At 40.1% G+C, this 17,040-nt stretch overlaps 1 protein-coding gene across 4 annotated transcripts in view; it reads left to right on the forward strand.

Annotated features, from left to right (window-relative positions):
* MRTFA (myocardin related transcription factor A) overlaps positions 1-17,040 on the forward strand; it is a 195,351-nt gene that overhangs the window by 81,754 nt on the left and 96,557 nt on the right. Inside the window, exon 1 of one of the 4 annotated variants that reach the window (XM_034987451.1) lies at positions 14,860-16,644. The exons of the other annotated variants lie outside the window; for them this stretch is intronic. Within the exon in view, the coding sequence (XP_034843342.1) occupies positions 16,599-16,644 (46 nt within the window). The 5' untranslated portion in view covers positions 14,860-16,598. Of the gene's footprint in view, positions 1-14,859; positions 16,645-17,040 lie in introns of those variants that run through there. 4 annotated transcript variants of the gene reach the window in all.

Here is a 17,040-nt window from a genome sequence, read left to right on the forward strand (position 1 = left end):
CATCTTCAGCCTTTCTCTGTCAACTCTTTAGCATATAAATCAGTTGAGCTTTTCCCCCACTTTGAACAACTTTCTAACCTTCCTAAGATCCTGAAAGAGCAGGTTATATCATATATCATTATTACATTCCAGAGACTTCACTGTGTTCTGGCTTCTGTTCCTGTCTTCCTTCAGAAACTGCCATCACTGAAGTCATTAGTGTTCTTGTAGATCAAATAGGCACTCTTCATCCTGTTTGACCTCTTTGTAGCATTTGACATGATTGGCCACTCCCTCCGACCTGCAACTTTTCCTCCACTGACATCAGTGACATTACTCTTCTTGGCTTTTTCAAGTCTGCTTTTATAGCCACTCTCTTTTCTGCTCAGACCTTTTGCCAACTTTCTCTACCCACCTCTTAAATTTTGTTACTCCCCATTGTTGAGCTGTAGGGCTCCTTTACTTCTTACTCTGTATTTTTATTTTGAATGATTTCCCCCAGAACTTTGGCTCTAACCACCATCATATGCTGTTGATTGATGCCTGTATTACATCTCCAGGTCAGGTCTCTCCCCCGAGCTGCAGACTCCTGTGCTCAGCTGTCCAGCACCTCCGTAGGATGTGCTGGAGACTCCATATGTTCGGAGTCTAACTCCTCATCCACCTGCAGTTCCTGCTGAATTCTCTGTTGTAGGAATTGGCATCTCCCTCCACCTAGATGTTCAAATAAGGGGTTGTTTTATTTTGTTTTCTTCCTAAATGGAAACTTTAAGAGTTTTGTTTTATAATCAGATAAAATGTAGGAAAAAGAAAGTAAAAATTCCCTTATAGTTACACAGTTCAGTGATAGCCAGTGGCAGCAGTTAATATATTTTTCTCTCAGTTTTTGTGTGTTCATTTATTTATTCTTACACACATATACTCTGTGTAACTTATTTTCATGTAATTTTATTTCATGAGATTTTCCTATATCATTCAGTGGTCTTAAAAAACATTTTTCCCTCTGCTTCATATTTGAATTGTGTATTGAATTGTGTATCTATAACAGCCAGTCTCCTATTATAAGACCCTTAATTGTTTTAATTTTTTTTCTGTTATAAATAATACTGCAGTAAACATCTTGGTATATAAATCTTGGTGTAAGTAACTGTAGGACAAACTCTCAGAAGTAGTTGGCAGGATATGGACATAAAGTTTTTCCCTTCTTGTTGTGAAAGTAACATGTTTGGGTATGAAGTTTTTACTTTCTTTAAGTCACTGTTTCCAAATTGTCCCGCAGAAAGATGATAGCATGTTAATTTTGGAAGTAATTTTTTTATTCCATCTCCCTTCTACCTGCTTCCTCTTTCTTCCCAGCCACCAGCCACCAACTTTTTTACATTCTGCAGTGTTCCTATCTACTGAATTCATTCTTTTCTTTCCATCTTTACAACTGCTACTTAGTGCAGATTCTTAATAATGCCATTCTTGGATTACTGCAGCGACGGCCTTATAACTGGTCTTACCTTGTTTCTAATCTTGTCCCTGTGGCCCCTGGGATGATTTTTCTAAATGATAAATGAGGTTCCTGCTCTCCTGGTTGAAATCACTTCATGGTTCCCCCTTTCCTCCAGGGTAAAGCTTATTATGTTCTTCAGGATGGTAAACCAGGTCCTTCAAAGCCAGCTTCTGCCCCGCCCCTCATCTCTTCCCACTTACACTAAAAGATTTGGGATTTCCCAAAGAGATAGACTTTCACATCTCAGTTTCACTTCGTATCCTGTTTTTTTTTTTTCCCCTTCCCTGAATGACCTTTCTCCTCCTGACATTTCCATCTAGTCAAGAATCGGGAAGGTACCGCTTCCTTCAGGATTCTTCCCCAGACTGCTAGCTTGGGCTAGGGTTTGTTCTTCAGTGTTCTTCCAAACTACCCTGTGTGTAATATCTACTTGTTTGTTATTATATTTGACTAGAGGAGAACCTTTCTGAATGCAGGGATTATGTCTGTTTTATTGTGGTATCGTTGGTACCTAGTCAAAAATTTTCGTGTGCTGATGAATCGGCTAGAGTGCCTGTTAAATGCAGACTCCAGTGTAGATCTGGGAGAGGCCTGAGGTTCCACGTCTCTAACCAGCATGCAGGGGATGCCAGTACTGTTGGTCTGGAGGATGACACTCGGAGTAGCAAAGTCTTAGAATGTGATTAAGTGTTTGATGAATGTTTGTTGAATGTACGAGCAAATGAATAAATGGTGAAACTGAAACTATTAACGCACTGAAACATTGACTTCTTAGATTTAAGCAATTAAGAAAGTGATTGTTGACTCTGTTGCTGGACAGAAGAAAAAAATCCAGTTTAATTCAGGGTTTAGATTATTTGGAAGAAAGACTTCCTGAGTCCATTCCTGTATAGGTGAAATATGTTGTGGAATAATTCTTTTATTCTCTTTATTAGTGATAGAACATTTAGATCACAGGTTTTAACTATTTTTTTAAGTTGACCTCTAAAAATTTGAAATCTTTTTTTAAAAAAGATTTATTTACTTGAGAGAGAGTGAGAGTGCGTGTGAGCGGAGGGAGAGGCAGAGGGGGAGAGAGAGATAGCATCTCCAGCAGACTCCCTGCTGATCTCGGAGCCTGATGTGGGGCTTGATCTCAGTACCCTGAGATCATGAACTGAGCCGAAATCAAGAGTCAGATGCTCAACCAACTGAGCCACTCAGACACCCTAAATTTTAAATTTTCTATATAATCCCAGTGTGTAAAACAACTATTCTGGTTGAATGAAACTTAAATGGAGAAGCCAGACCCCCACTTACTTGGCATCCTTCTTGCCCCTCAGGAAACTCTCGAAAAAGCACAAGTTGAAAACTTCTGATCTGGATCACGTATCTCCTGTAATTTGAGCTGTGTCTGAGACCTCTTCAGTTGCTAGAATGGCTTCCTAACTGACAAGGGTCCCAAATTGATTACTTGTGATCATGCTTAGAAGGGAATATGGATACTTGAAACTGACAAACCTAATGTTGTATACAACATAATTACCATTTTGGCAAGAGAAAAGAAACCCAAGGAAGTGAAATTGTGTTGAACATCAGAAAGGAGATAGTAGGGGGAAAACTGTTAATTAGAATAATACTGAAGGGGAGGAGAGGGGCTAAATAAAGAAATATTCTGTAAGAAGTTTGATGACTACAAAATAACTTATATGATAGAATGTATGGCAGTGACCAGAAATACTAATTGCCTAGCAAAAATCACCATTTATCAAAATCAGATTCTGTTACTATAGGGAGAAAATAGGAAATATTGATCAAGTTTCTTTTTTATTCCATCCAGCAGCCACCAGTTAAATGTCTGGACAGGGGCAATATTCTCAGTGTCTGGTTACAGGGTCTTCTACTTGTGCACCTCAATGGTGCTTCTTCCTGTCAGGAGGGGTAAGAGGCTGTCTGTCCCAGGGAGAAGATCATTATTATATTTTATGCCAGGTCTTCTTTACATGGCTGTTTATAAGAAGGTAAAGATAAGAGCAGAAATGGAAAATCCTTGAGAAGATTGTGAGATTGGAAAGTGTGTAGTTCTAGAGCAGAATAAATTCTAGAGTTAGGAGGTGCTTTTTCATGGATGGTGTACTGTGTATTGGAAGAATGGAGTGAGAAATTTCTTTCTTCTCAGATCGATTTCATTTAGAACCATATCTTATATAAAAATCCAGTGATTTAGCAAGGGATCTTATAGGACAATAGGCAGTGAAGGTTCTGATATCTCTATTTCCTTTTTTTTTTTTTTTTTTTTTTAAAGATTTTATTTATTTATTTGACAGAGAGAGAGAACAAGTAGGCAGAGAGGCAGGCAGGGGGAAAGGGAGAAGCAGGCTCCCTGCTCGCTGAGCAGGGAGCCCGATGCGGGGCTCGATCCCAGGACCCTGGGATCATGACCTGAGCCGAAGGCAGACGCTTAACCGACTGAGCCACCCAGGCGCCCTGATATCTCTATTTCCTAAACAGGGGAAGAAGTTGGAGCCCTAATGAGAAGAGGTGCCTTTCGTTAACCTAGTCCTTATTAACCTAATTGGAAAAAGTTAGTAGAGAAGTTTCAAGGTATATATATATATTAAAGATTTTATTTATTTGACAGAGAGAGACACAGTGAGAGAGGGAACACAAGTAGGGGGAGTGGGAGAGGGAGAAGCACGCTTCCCGCTGCGCAGGGAGCCCGACGCAGGGCTCCATCCGAGGACCCTGGAATCATGACCTGAGCTGAAGGCAGACGCCTAATGACTGAGCCACCCAGGCACCCCCAAGGTATATTTTTTTAATATTATTCCTCTGCCTTCTTCTAGGCCGAGCATTTACATCTAAAAGATAAAATTGAGTGTGGGTGGCTCAGTCGGTTAAGCATACAGCTTTTGATTTTATCTCACTCAGGTCTTGATCTCAGGGTTGTGAGTTCAAGCCTCATGTTGGAGCCCATTTAAAAAAAAAAGATAAAATTGATCTACCTGTGGATCCTCTCCAGTCTGGGTTTGGAGAAGCCTGGAAGTACCTCTTTAATGATTAACCCCATTGGCTCCAACTAGGAGTTCTGGCATATGTTAAATGAGTTTATCCAATGGGAAATTTAAGTTTTACTTTGCTTCTTCCTTTAATGGCATGGTGCTCTTTGGCTGTCCTTACGTATCCACCTCTTCTTAACATTAATCTGGTATTATTGGTTTTTTAAGTATGAGTTTCAGAACTGTCTGAGTCTGCATAAGGCTTATGTTCAGGAGCCTCTAGGATGGGAGCTGAGATACCTTTTGCTTCTTTTTCTCATTACAAATATATTACATTTCACTTATGTTATAGATTTTGTGGGCAAGCATGGGAATTTTGCCAGAATTCATATTTCAAGGCATCTGTTGAAAAGTGCATTCCATGTTCCATATGATCAAATTACAAATGGACTTTTGGAATATAATCCATTTATAAGTTGAGGACTTGCTTATATCCTAAGAGATGTTCCTCTTGAAGTTCAGGAATCATAGATTTAAGACATAGTGAATAATAATTAGCTGGAATGTGTTACTCAGAAGGCACTGCTGACAAAAGTTAGATAAATTAATGATGACAAGTTCATAAAGGTTTCTAAGAGAAATCTTGTATTTGGGAGATTATATTCTTGACCTTTTATTCTGTCCTTGACTCTTAAAATTTTATTTCAGGACAGTCATTTGTACCTTCCTACAATTCTACTGTTGTTCACTGCCATGACCACTATGGAAATTAGTAGTCAGCAGATATTTATGAAGTGCCTGTAGTAAGTAAGACACTAAGACAGACACTGAAAGGTATAAAGAGGAGTAAGTTTTACCAGTTACCAGTTTTTGCCCTATTCCCTCCTGTTCCTTTAATGAACAAACCAGTAGCTCTTTTATCAGAGCTAATCAATGTGAAATTTCTTTTTTTGCCCCCCCTCCTCATTTTAGGTGCTCCAGATTAAATTTGGGGCTAGTGGTCTGTTTATGGAGGATAATTTCTTTGGGACATGGATAGAGGTTGAATACCGGGCAACCTTTTTGAAAATGGTGAGATTTACCTTTCCTCTGTCCTGTCTTGTCCCCTTCCTAAGCATCCCATGGGCAACTGTCCTGCACTTCTTGTGTTCTGGCCAACGAATCCCTGCTTGAATATTAAAGCTGATGAGAACTCTGTAGGACTTGAATTTTTGTGCTTTAAAGGAGGTCTCAGGGGCGCCTGGGTGGCTCAGTTGGTTAAGCGACTGCCTTCCGCTCAGGTCATGATCCTGGAGTCCCGGGATCGAGTCCCGCATCGGGCTCCCTGCTCAGCAGGGGGTCTGCTTCTCCCTCTGCTCTCTTCCCTCTCGTGCTCTCTGTCTCTCATTCTCTCTCTCTCAAATAAATAAATAAAATCTTTAAAAAAAAAATAAAAGAGGTCTCATTCTCATTATTGAGAAAGTGCCTTTCTCCAACTCACCAAGGATTGAATAAATAAAGACTTGAAATATCGCCCACAAAAAACTCGCATATATCTTTACTTATAGGAACCTTCATTTCTGAAGCATGATTGAACAGATATGAATATATTTAGAGAAGAGTGGGATAGAACATTTGAAATTATATCTTCTGAGCTGCTTATTAGAGCTTCTTATACTAATCACACACTTTGAAATTAGATTGGTGATACATATTTTACCATTCAAATATTTTTTCTTTTTGGGGGGGGAAGATAATAATATATATAGAGAAAAGTACATAAATCATAGGACAGTTTACAGAATAACCATAAAGCAAAGAGTTGTGTAACCACTACTCAACAGCCACTCATTGTGAGCCCCAGGGAAGCCTCCTATATGTTCCTCTCTGAACATAACCCCATCTTTTCTTTTTAGGAGTAGCTGCTGTTTTGACTTCTTTTTTTTTTTTTTTTTTAAAGATTTTATTTATTTATTCATGAGAGACAGAGAGAGAGAGAGAGAGAGGCAGAGGGAGAAGCAGGCTCCCAAGGAGCAGGGAGCCCGATGCGGGACTCGATCCCAGGACCCTGGGATCATGACCTGAGCCGAAGGCAGACGCTTAACCATCTGAGCCACCCAGGCGCCCTGCTGTTTTGACTTCTTGAAAATCATTTGTTTTTACCAATTATATAGTTCTTCTTCTTTTTTTTTAAGATTTTATTTGTTTACTTGACAGAGAGACAGCTAGAGAGGGAACACAAGCAGGGGGAGTGGGAGAGGGAGAAGCAGGCTCCCCACTGAGCAGGAGCCTGATGCAGGGTTTGATCCCAGGACCCTGGGATCATGACCTGGGCCGAAGACAGACGCTTAATGACTGAGCCACCCAGGCGCCCCCGGAACTTTTTTAATTTTTATTTATTTATTTATTTATTTAAGATTTTTAAAATTTATTTAGTTCACAGAGAGAGACACAGTGAGAGAGGGAACACAAGCAGGGGCAGTGGGAGAGGGAGAAGCAGGCTTCCCAATGAGCAGGGAGCCCGATGCGGGGCTCGACCCCAGGACCCTGGGATCATGATCTGAGCCAAAGGCAGACGCTTAATGACTGAGCCACCCAGGCGCTCCCAATTATATAATTCTAAACAATATAGTTTAGTTGAAGTTTATATGAATGGAATTCTGTATTCTTCTTTTGCTTGACATATGTGGTATTCATTTATGTATATAGTTTTAGTTCATCCATTTTCATTACTGTATAGTGGATGCACCTATGGAAGAGTACTCCATAATTTTTAAGAAATCTTCTGCTGATGAACATTTGGGTTGTTCCATTTGTGGGGGAAGAAGAGCAGAGGGGGGAAGAAAGAATCTCAAACAGACTCTACCCTGAGTATGGAGCCAGTGTGGGGCTCATCCCAGGACCCTGAGCCCAAACCAAGAGTCAGATACTTCACCAACTGAGCCACCCAGGTACCCCTTAATTTTTTTTTCTAAATGGACTCTCATTAATTGAAAATACCCCCCCCCCCACATTCACTGATCAGCAAAGCTACCTCTTTCATATATCAAGGACTTGCCTCATGTGTGGGTGTGTTTCTGAGCTAACTGTTTCCATTGGTCTGTTTGTTGATGCCTGCACCAGGACCTCATAGTCTTAACTATGATAATTATGTAATAAGCTCTGTTATATGGGAGAAGTAAGTCCTCCCACCTTATTCTTTTTCCAACAGTGTCTTTCTTGGCTTATTCTTTTTCCTTTGCATTTCCATATGAATTATAAAATCACTGTGGGATTTTGATTAGAATTTTTTGCATTAGCTCTAAAACCAATTTGGGGAGAATTAATATCTTCATGATATTATGTGGTATATTTTCCCACTTATTTAGATTTCTATGAGGTCTCCTGATGAGGTTTTATAATTTTTTTGTGTGTTGGTCTTACACATCTTTTGTTAGATTTATTTTTAGAGGTTTTATATATTTTAATGCTATTGTGTTATCCTTGAAACATTTTTATTTTCTCACTGTTGCTGATCCCCAATTTTTTTTTTAAAGGAATAACAGTTTGTATTTGTTATCTGCCATGCTGGGTGGGACAGGAAGTAGGCAGGAGAGAATGGCAGTGGAAGGGACATACTAGGTCCTCTTTCATAGGCTTTCCTCTTCCTTTGTGTAAAGCTTAGGAAGTACTCATTTGTTCTCCATAAGTGTGTAGCCCGTGGAAGAAAGGGCAGATCATGTATTCTTTCTTTGTAAGGGTATGCACTGTATCCTTTCAGTCTTTAGTGTTGCCAGGGGGTACTAATTAACTGCTGAGAGAAGTAAAAATTTTGAGTGGGCTGTTTCTGATCTAAATTACAGTATTTTCTTGGGGAAAGGAAAGAGACTTGTTACTTAAGTTCCTCAGGAAGCCTGGTTGTCATGGATTTTCTAGATTAGGTCTCCCAGCTAATGTGAAAATGCCCAAATCATTAAATGATTCTGTTTAAAATGTGATTTAAATAATTTCTCAACCTACTTCATCTCAGCACTTAGAATAATCAATTTCTGGGCGCCTGGGTGGCTCAGATGGTTAAGCGTCTGCCTTCGGCTCAGGTCATGATCCCAGGGTCCTGGGATCGAGTCCCACATTGGGCTCCCTGCTCCTTGGGAGCCTGCTTCTCCCTCTGCCTCTCTCTCTCTGTCTCTCTGTCTCTCATGAATAAATAAATAAAATCTATAAAAAAAAAAAAGAATAATCAATTTCTCATTCTCAGGTATTCATCAAATATTGTTCTAGGTTCCTGGAGAAAAACAGATACCAGATATAATCTCCCTCTTAAAACAGTGAAACAGAGGGGTGCCTGGGTGGTTTAGTTGGTTAAGTGTCTGACTCTTGGTTTTGGCTCAGGTCATGATCGCAGGGTCCTGAGATGGAACCTGTGTCTGGCTCCACACCCAGGGTGGATTCTCCCTCTCGCTCTGCCCCTCTTGCTGCTCGCGTGCACTCACTCTCTCTCTCGCTCTCTCAAATAAATAAATAAATCTTAAAAACAAAACAAAAACCTGGTGAAACAAACAAAAATGAATGGATCTCATCTCCCAGAGTAAATCGCTGTTAGCGTATGGCTTACTTACCTTGTCTTCTTACAAATGTACATTTTAAATATAACTAAGCTAATATTATGGTTTTTTTTTCATTTAGCATTACAGCTTAATATTTTTCAGATGTCACCGAAATGTTTTTATAATTAGCCTTTATAATGGGTATGTAACATTACATTCTGTGCCATCATTTATTTAATTTTTCCCCTCATTGGACATTTGAATCATTTTTGTTTTTCACACATATACTAGTATTCAGATGAAAATCTTTTATTTATTTATTTTTAAGATTTTATTTATTCATTTGAGACAGAGAGATATGGGGAGAGAGAGAGCATGAGCAAGGGGAGAGGGAGTGGGAGAGGGAAAAGCAGACTCCCCACTGGGCAGGGAGCTTGATGTGGGGCTTGGTCCCAGGACCCAGAGACCATCATCTGAGCCACCCAGGCGCCCCAGATGAAAATCTTTAAAGCCTTTTTCTGCATTTTGGATTATTTCCTTAGAAGTGGAAATGTTGTCTTAAATAATTTCACCATTTCAAAGTTGAAAAATTCAGTGTCTGTTGAGCACCATATGTATGTTAAGTATTGGCGAGACAGTAAGGAACAAGATGGATAAAGTTCACATTGTCATGGAATTTATATTTAGTGGAAGAAAGATTAGAGTTATACAAACCAATTCATAGCTAAAAACTTTGGTAAGTGCTTTGGTGGGGGGGAGCCCAAGATATTGTAACAGAATAGCAAATCTCATAGAGATGGTTCTAATTTAGGTGGGGGAAGAGAGGGGGTTGGTTGGGAAAGGCCTCTTTGAGAGATGTTTAAGCTAACAGCCAAAGCACAAGTAGTGGTTGGCCAAACAAAGGAAAGAAGGAATAGCATATGTTAAGGCTGGGGGAGATGGGGAAGTGGGAGAGGGGACAGGGCACAGGCAAGGATTGTTGGGGAATACTTGGCACAAAACAACTAAAAGAATACCAGTGTGTCACTGGAGAGAGGAGAAGGTGATGTGAAGTGAGTAGGTAGATAGGAGCCAGATCACACAGGCCTTTGTAGGCCTTGTGAAGAATTGAGGTTCTTGAGAAATACCTTGTCCCATTCCATTCCAAGTGGCCTGCCAGTTTATACTTGTGTCAACCCTGCATGAGTGCCTGGCTCACTTATTAACATTGATTATCTCATTTGTGAAAGACTTCATTAATGTGATAAATGTTTTCATTTCAATTTGTATTTCTTTGATTACTAGTGAGGAAGAACCTTTCCCCAAATGTTTGTAGCCAGTGGGTGTTTCATTGTTTTTGACCATTCAGTTCATTTCCTGTCCATTAAAACACTATTTTAAGCATTTTCCCAAAAGTACTGTCGGGAACCGCTTGTTGGGAATTTGTGGAAGAGTTTCTTACATGTCTCTCATTCAGTATATACTCTGGATAAGGGGCTGGATCAGGTCAAGACTGGGTTTCTTTTGGCTTTGTTATTTTATGATTTGTGGGTATACAAGTCTGTGGAGTTAGGAATTCAAAAAGAAACTGACAGGGGTGCCTGGTGGCTCAGTCAGTTAAGCATCTGCCTTTGGCTCAGGTCATGATCTCTGGGTCCTGGGATTGAGCCCCATGGCTGGCTCCTTGCTCAGCGGGGAGCCTGCTTCTCCCTCTGCCACCCTTCGCCGCCCCCCCACCATGCTCTCTCTCTCAAATAAAGAAATAAAATCTTTAAAAAAAAAAAAAAAGGAAAAAGAAACTGATAAACTCTGGTCCATTAATTTTCTTAAGAGCCAGCTCACATCATCTTTCCCCTAAGAAGCAATCCAAGTCTCTTGTAACGAGAACTAATTGCTGCCTCTTTCATATTTGTTCAGCAACTTGGTTGTATTCTTATTTGGTACTTCATTTTTTTCATTTTTCTTTTTTAAATTGTTGGTTAGAGATTTTCTATCCTACTTCTTTATAAGGAAGGCCCTGAGGGCAAAGGCAGTGTCAGTCTGGTTCACCCTTGTCTTTGTGCCCCCACTGGCTTAAGGACAATATTTCAGACATACAGTATGAATGACCTGGCTGTTTATATTTATAGCTATCATAGCCCTTAACATTTACTGTTCTTTGCAAAGTTACCTGAAAATACTGCCTTCATGTATCCTGAGGCCAGGGAATAGCATACCTATGGTAATGTGTGATCCTCCCAGCCTTGCAGATCTTGACTCATTCAGTAGTAGATTTTGTTCACAGGAAATGGAAGCTGACCAGGACCTGTAGTGACTTGCCTAGGTGTTGGGTTATGTTATCATTGGGTGTTTTCACTTTGCCCAAAACCAGGTATCTTCTGGGGGAGAGACTTAACTGGTTGGGACCTGTACAATTTCATTATGATGATTAGATTTTTGTAGAGCGGAACCTCAGTAAACCACATGCTCTTGTGAGAATTAAGTCAGATATGGCCATAGGAACAAGATTAGATATTAGTGTACTGAAATCGCACAGAGATCATAAAAGGCATTTATTAAACTTAATGTATATTACTTGTCTATACTACATTCCATCATAGAGATTAATATCAGTTATTGGCGACGTTGACAGCTTTTGATGTTAAAGAATTCTTACTTTGTAGTGAGCTATGCTCTCTTTTTCTGGTTTTTCCTATTCATTCCCTACAATTTGGGCATTTTCATTGTCATTAGCACTTAATATCCCTAACGGCATTACTGTGGTTGTCCTTATTTAACTCTACTTCAATGCTGTGGATAATTTTAGTCTTCCTCATGTAGTTTTCCAGATAATAGCACCTTCAGCATGTGCTTTAATGAAAATTGTAAGACTACCTGCCTTTTCTGGGTAGGTAGGGATTCTTTAGTTGTTATGAACTTTTCCCATAATGTTAGAATTTTCTGCACTGAATAGGACTTTTCATTCCATTTGGCATACATTTATGAATGCTGTCACATGTCAGACACTGTGCTCCATCTGTTAATGCAGAGGCATTAAGCCATGTGGTAAAGAGCAGTAATAGAGGTGGGCACAGGTTCTGGGGGAGCATAAATGAGGGGTATTTAGCATATCCATGGAGAGTGTGAGGAGGGTGGGGAGAGTGCCAGGATCATTGGAAGGCAGCAGTTCAACTAAGTTTTGAAAGATGAATAAGAATTACTTGGTAACAGGGATGGTTTTTAATCAAAGCAAGGCCAGAGAGAAGGAGACAGTTTAGAAGCTATTGCTGAAGTACACACTACCACCTTTGCAATATTCTTGTGAAAAGCTTTGAGCTAAATTGGATCAAGCCTCTGTATTTAACTCATACTAATTTACTGGAAATATAGGGGATGGAGCAGCGTGTTAAAGGACACCATGGGGGGTGTAGTTAGCAAAGCCCAAAATGTGGGAAAACAGCCTGGATTTTTCAACAAATAAACTACAAAAAAAAGAGAAGGGAGGGATTATGGATTAAAAGAGATTAAAGAGACATCAGTGAAATGCAATATATTGTCCCAGTTGGACTCTAATTTGAATAAATCAACACTAAAAAATTTGAGACAGTTGGAAAAATTTAACCATTGAGTGGATAGTTGATGATATTAAGGGATTTTTAAAATTTTGGGTGGCAATAATATTGTGGTTTTGTTAAAAAAATGTTCTTTTAGATGTACAGAATAAAGATGAAATGAAATTATGGCTAGAATTTGCCTTAGAATGATCCCATGTGGGCTGGGTGCTGTGTGTGGGGAGGGTAGAAGGGCCACAGATTTTGAAGCTAAGTGATGGGGGTACATAAGCAGCTTATTATGCCATTCTTTCTACCTTTGTGTTTGAATGTTTCTTTTTTTTTTTTTAAAGGTTTTATTTGACAGAGAGACAGCGAGAGAGGGAACACAAGCAGGGGCAGTGGGAGAGTGAGAAGTAGGCTTCCTGCAGAGTAGGGAGCCCGATGTGGGGCTTGATCCCAGGACCCTGGGATCATGACCTGAGCTGAAGGCAGACGCTTAACGACTGAGCCACCCAGGTGCCCCTGTGTTTGAATGTTCCTATGATTTTTTTTTTTTTTTTTTAAGATGTTGCTATATTCTGGGCAAGAAATTTGAAGGACCTGAAATAAAGCACTGGCTGTAAGGATGAAAAAAAAGGATAGGTTTGAGGAATAAGTTATGAGACAGTTATACTTCGATGTCTGGGGCTGGAGGGAGGGGTGTCTAAGTTTATGGTTTGGGACCTGAGTACTGTTACCTGAGATAGGGAAAAATGGAAGCAATATATCTTGAGTGGTTGGTGCTGGGTGGTATTGGGTACTTGTTTTGGGACATACTGATATGAGATAGCCAGGTAGAGATGCACAGCAAAGTCAGAGCTAGATGTGGATCAGAATGTGGGTAGTAGTTAACTCCAAGAAAGGATGAGATTGCCCAGGGAGAATATGTAAAACAGGGAAGGGGTGCCCCTGATAGCAGAAAAAGAGAGAGAGCTACTTAGGATTCTGAGAGGAGTGGTCAGTGAGGGAAGAAAGTATGATTTTTAAGAAAATCAAGGAAATAGGAAGTTTTAAGAAAGGTATAGGAACTTTGACAGATCCAGTAGGAAGGTCAAGTAGGATAAGAACTTGTCTAGTTCCTCTTGATTATGAACATTAAAGGCCTTCGGGGAACCTGTGGGGGTGAGGGGAAGCTTTGTGAATACACTATATTGATATTCTATAGTTATCAAGTCCCTTTTGTGTGGATTAATAGAGACTATAGCATATTTGTGTTGATTAGCTAGAGAGTTATGATTAAAAGCAAGAGAACTTTTCTTTAATTGGAAATTAAGATCATTACCCTTCGTTCCCTCGGTGCCATTAACTTGAAAATCATGTTCGCTTGTACAAAGACCTTATCAAAGTTTACTTTAGTTCTCTGTGAAATTTTGCTAATTGACCCAAAGGTAGTGGCACTGAGGCTGTCCTAGGAGTTCAGACTTTTAGAATTGTGAAACCTGTCTTAAAGCCAGTTTCACAGTGAATCTGGTGCTGTGCTGATACTCTTCAAGGTAAATACAAAATCTTAGCAGTAGGCAAAGATTATGTGGCTTATTGTTTACTTTTTTTAAAGATTAATTTTTTTAGATTTCTGTCTTAAAAATTGTTCCCCCCCCCCTTTTTTAAGATTTTATTTATGTATTTGACAGAGACAGCGAGAGAGGGAACACAAGCAGAGGGAGTGGGAGGTGGGGAAGCAGGCTTCCCTCTGAGCAGGGAGCCCGATGCGGGCCTCAATCCCAGGACCTGGGATCATGACCTGAGCCAAAGGCAGACGCTTAACAACTGAGCCACCCAGGCACCCCTGTTTTCCTTTTCTTTAGCTCTTTTTATTCCACATTGCGGAGGAGATAATGGGAGTGGACTTGCCAGGAAAAAGCTAGCCATCAGATGCACTGTGATGTCTTATTGCTCCCACCACCATATGACTGTCGGTATCTCTGTAGGGCTGCAGTATTGACAGTCGTGGCCTTCTGCCACTCTTCTACAGCCAAGAGAGACATTTTGTAGGAAGGACACAGCCCTCTGCCCTTCTTGCCATCCTCTGTGCAGGAATCTTATAATTTGTATTTATTTTCCTGTAAGTACAGAACTGTGAGAACTTGTTTCATTTGAAAAACCCTCACACAGCAAACTGTACAGCCCACATAGGGACAAAGGAATGATTCACCCTTTTAAAGATCCTTTTCCTTAATTTTTTTTAAATTTTTAAAATTTTTTAATTTATTCATTTGAGACACAGAGAGAGAGAGAGAGAGAGTGCATGAACAGGGGGAGAGGCACAGGGAGAGGGAGAAGCAGGCTCCCCGCCCAGCCAGGAGCCGGACAGACGCGGGGCTCGATCCCAGCACCCTGGGATCATGACCTGAGCCGAAGGCAGACGCTTAACCATCTGAGCCACCCAGGTGCCCCTAAAGATGCTTTTCCTTTAGTTGCTAACCTCTGACCAGAGTACCGTGTAGTCTGAGAATTGAAATGTACCCATTTTTCATAAGACAGTTGAGAATTTGGTTGCCGGAAGGGGCCAGTGAGAATGCTTCTGTCTTCCCAGAGCAGCATTTAGCCCACACTGGCTGCCACTCCATTGCCTGTTGAGTCATTCCCACAGTTCTATATAGAGCTTTTCTGGCTTTTCTTTTAAACATGATGTTCTTGGAGTGAGAAAGAAAGGAAGTTTTTCTTTCCTCCACAAAATCTTCCCCACCCCAAATCTGCATTGCTTTCCTTTTTCTAATAACAGAATATTGCCCTCAATCATTCTGAGACTGTTTTCTCTTCTGAGGTCTCTTAGTGCTTTCATTTATCATTGGTTTGACTCTGTGAGCGTTTTGGCATTTGCTGGGCTGCGTCTGCAGCAGCAGGCTTTCAAGATACAGGCTGCTACTTAGCCAGAAAGATTGAGGAATTCTAGCTAAACATACCAAACATGGATTTCTAGTTTTCAGCTGTTTAAAAGTCAATCAGATATGCCAACAGGCATCTTATTATCCTTATTATCACGATCAGTTAGTAAAAAGGACCGTAAAGGAAATGAATGAGCTTTTCACTTCAGATAAATGAAATTGCTGTGATTTGAAAGGATTTTGGTTTGTTTTTGTTTTTGCAGTGGAAGGTAAAATGCCCGTGTTTGTTCTTATTCAGAAGAGCCTGCTCTGTGCTAGTGGAAAAAGAATTAAAGTTTCTTTATCAGGAAAGGGTAATTGTTATGTATTTGAACTTTCGTCTTATGTGTTCCATACATCTAGCAAGGTCATAACACATTTTAGAAAAGTCAAATAGCATCAGTAAACTGTCTATTGACAGCCCAAATGTCTCACACAGGAACAAGTTAAGGGGCCCTTTTAGGGGACTGGCAGATCTGAAAGACAAATTACAGCTCCGGAATGTATTCAGATGACTTTTTGAAACAAATATTTTAATTGAAGTTGGGGTGGAGAAATAGTTGCACTTCTGTAGTTAAATGTTCAACTTCCTTAGCCTGTTATCTATAAATATCACAGATGAAAAAGCCCGTAGAACTCTTTTGCAGAAAATTAAGTCACCATACATATTCATCTGTATGCATGTGTGTATATGTGCCTGATTCCCATCCTCACCTCCCACTAATACGTCAGTAATTGGGCTGTTTGTTTCAAAAGATTGGGTTGTTTGGATTATGTTTAATCTATTGCTCTAAACTGCATTAGCAGCAACGCCCCTTATACTGAAGGTTTGGAACAAACCTCATCTTCTCTTCCTGAAAAGAGGGGAAAAAAGCAGTTGATCTGTGTTCTGAAGGTCTCTTTCTCTATGTGTCTCCCCTCCCCCCAGAGACGAACAGCAAGGAGGAGGAGCTCACTCACTGTTCTAACCACACTTCATAGGTCTTAACTTGAGCGCCTGTTGGTTTCCTGTCAGCAGTAATTCAACTCTGTGCCATCTTGACTTGCTTGAAGGGTGGATAAATTGGTAACTGCACTGAGGAGGGGAGTGAGTTCTCACCGTCTGAGCATAAGGCACGAGACTGAATTTATGAAAGCTTTGGTAGCCTCTGAAGACAACATCTTCTGTGACTTTGAATTTTTTCATTGTATTTGTGGGCTGCTGTTTCTGAGAAGAATCTGTCATGACTCTACTGGAACCTGAGATGTTAATGATGGCCGTGCAGTCCGGTAATTCCGTATTTCCTGCAGATTCTATTTGCCACAGGTTTCTTTAATAAGGTTTGGATATCTGTACTAGGTTTGGATAGAGATGGGAGGAAGATAGCTGGGAGTAAACAAATTGTCCAGTGAATGTACTGTATGTTCGGGTTTCTATTGTAAAAAAAAAAAAAATTAGTAGTTTTTTCTAGTTGTAAGCTCTAGTTACTCTAGTTATTCAGACATAGCTTTGTTTTAGATGTCTACTGACTTAAGACTGTTCAGTGAGGGGAAGAAAACATTTCCCTTTAGTTAAGTGTTTTATTATTATCTGTAGCACTGCTTTTAATGTAGGATAATTAAATCGCTTTTGCTGTTTTATACATTATTGTCTTTAATCACTAATCCACACTCTATTACTATGTC

This window comes from Mirounga leonina, unplaced genomic scaffold (genome assembly GCF_011800145.1).
Source record: "Mirounga leonina isolate KUSES-001 unplaced genomic scaffold, KU_Mleo_1.0 Mir_418, whole genome shotgun sequence".
Lineage (NCBI taxonomy): Eukaryota > Metazoa > Chordata > Mammalia > Carnivora > Phocidae > Mirounga > Mirounga leonina.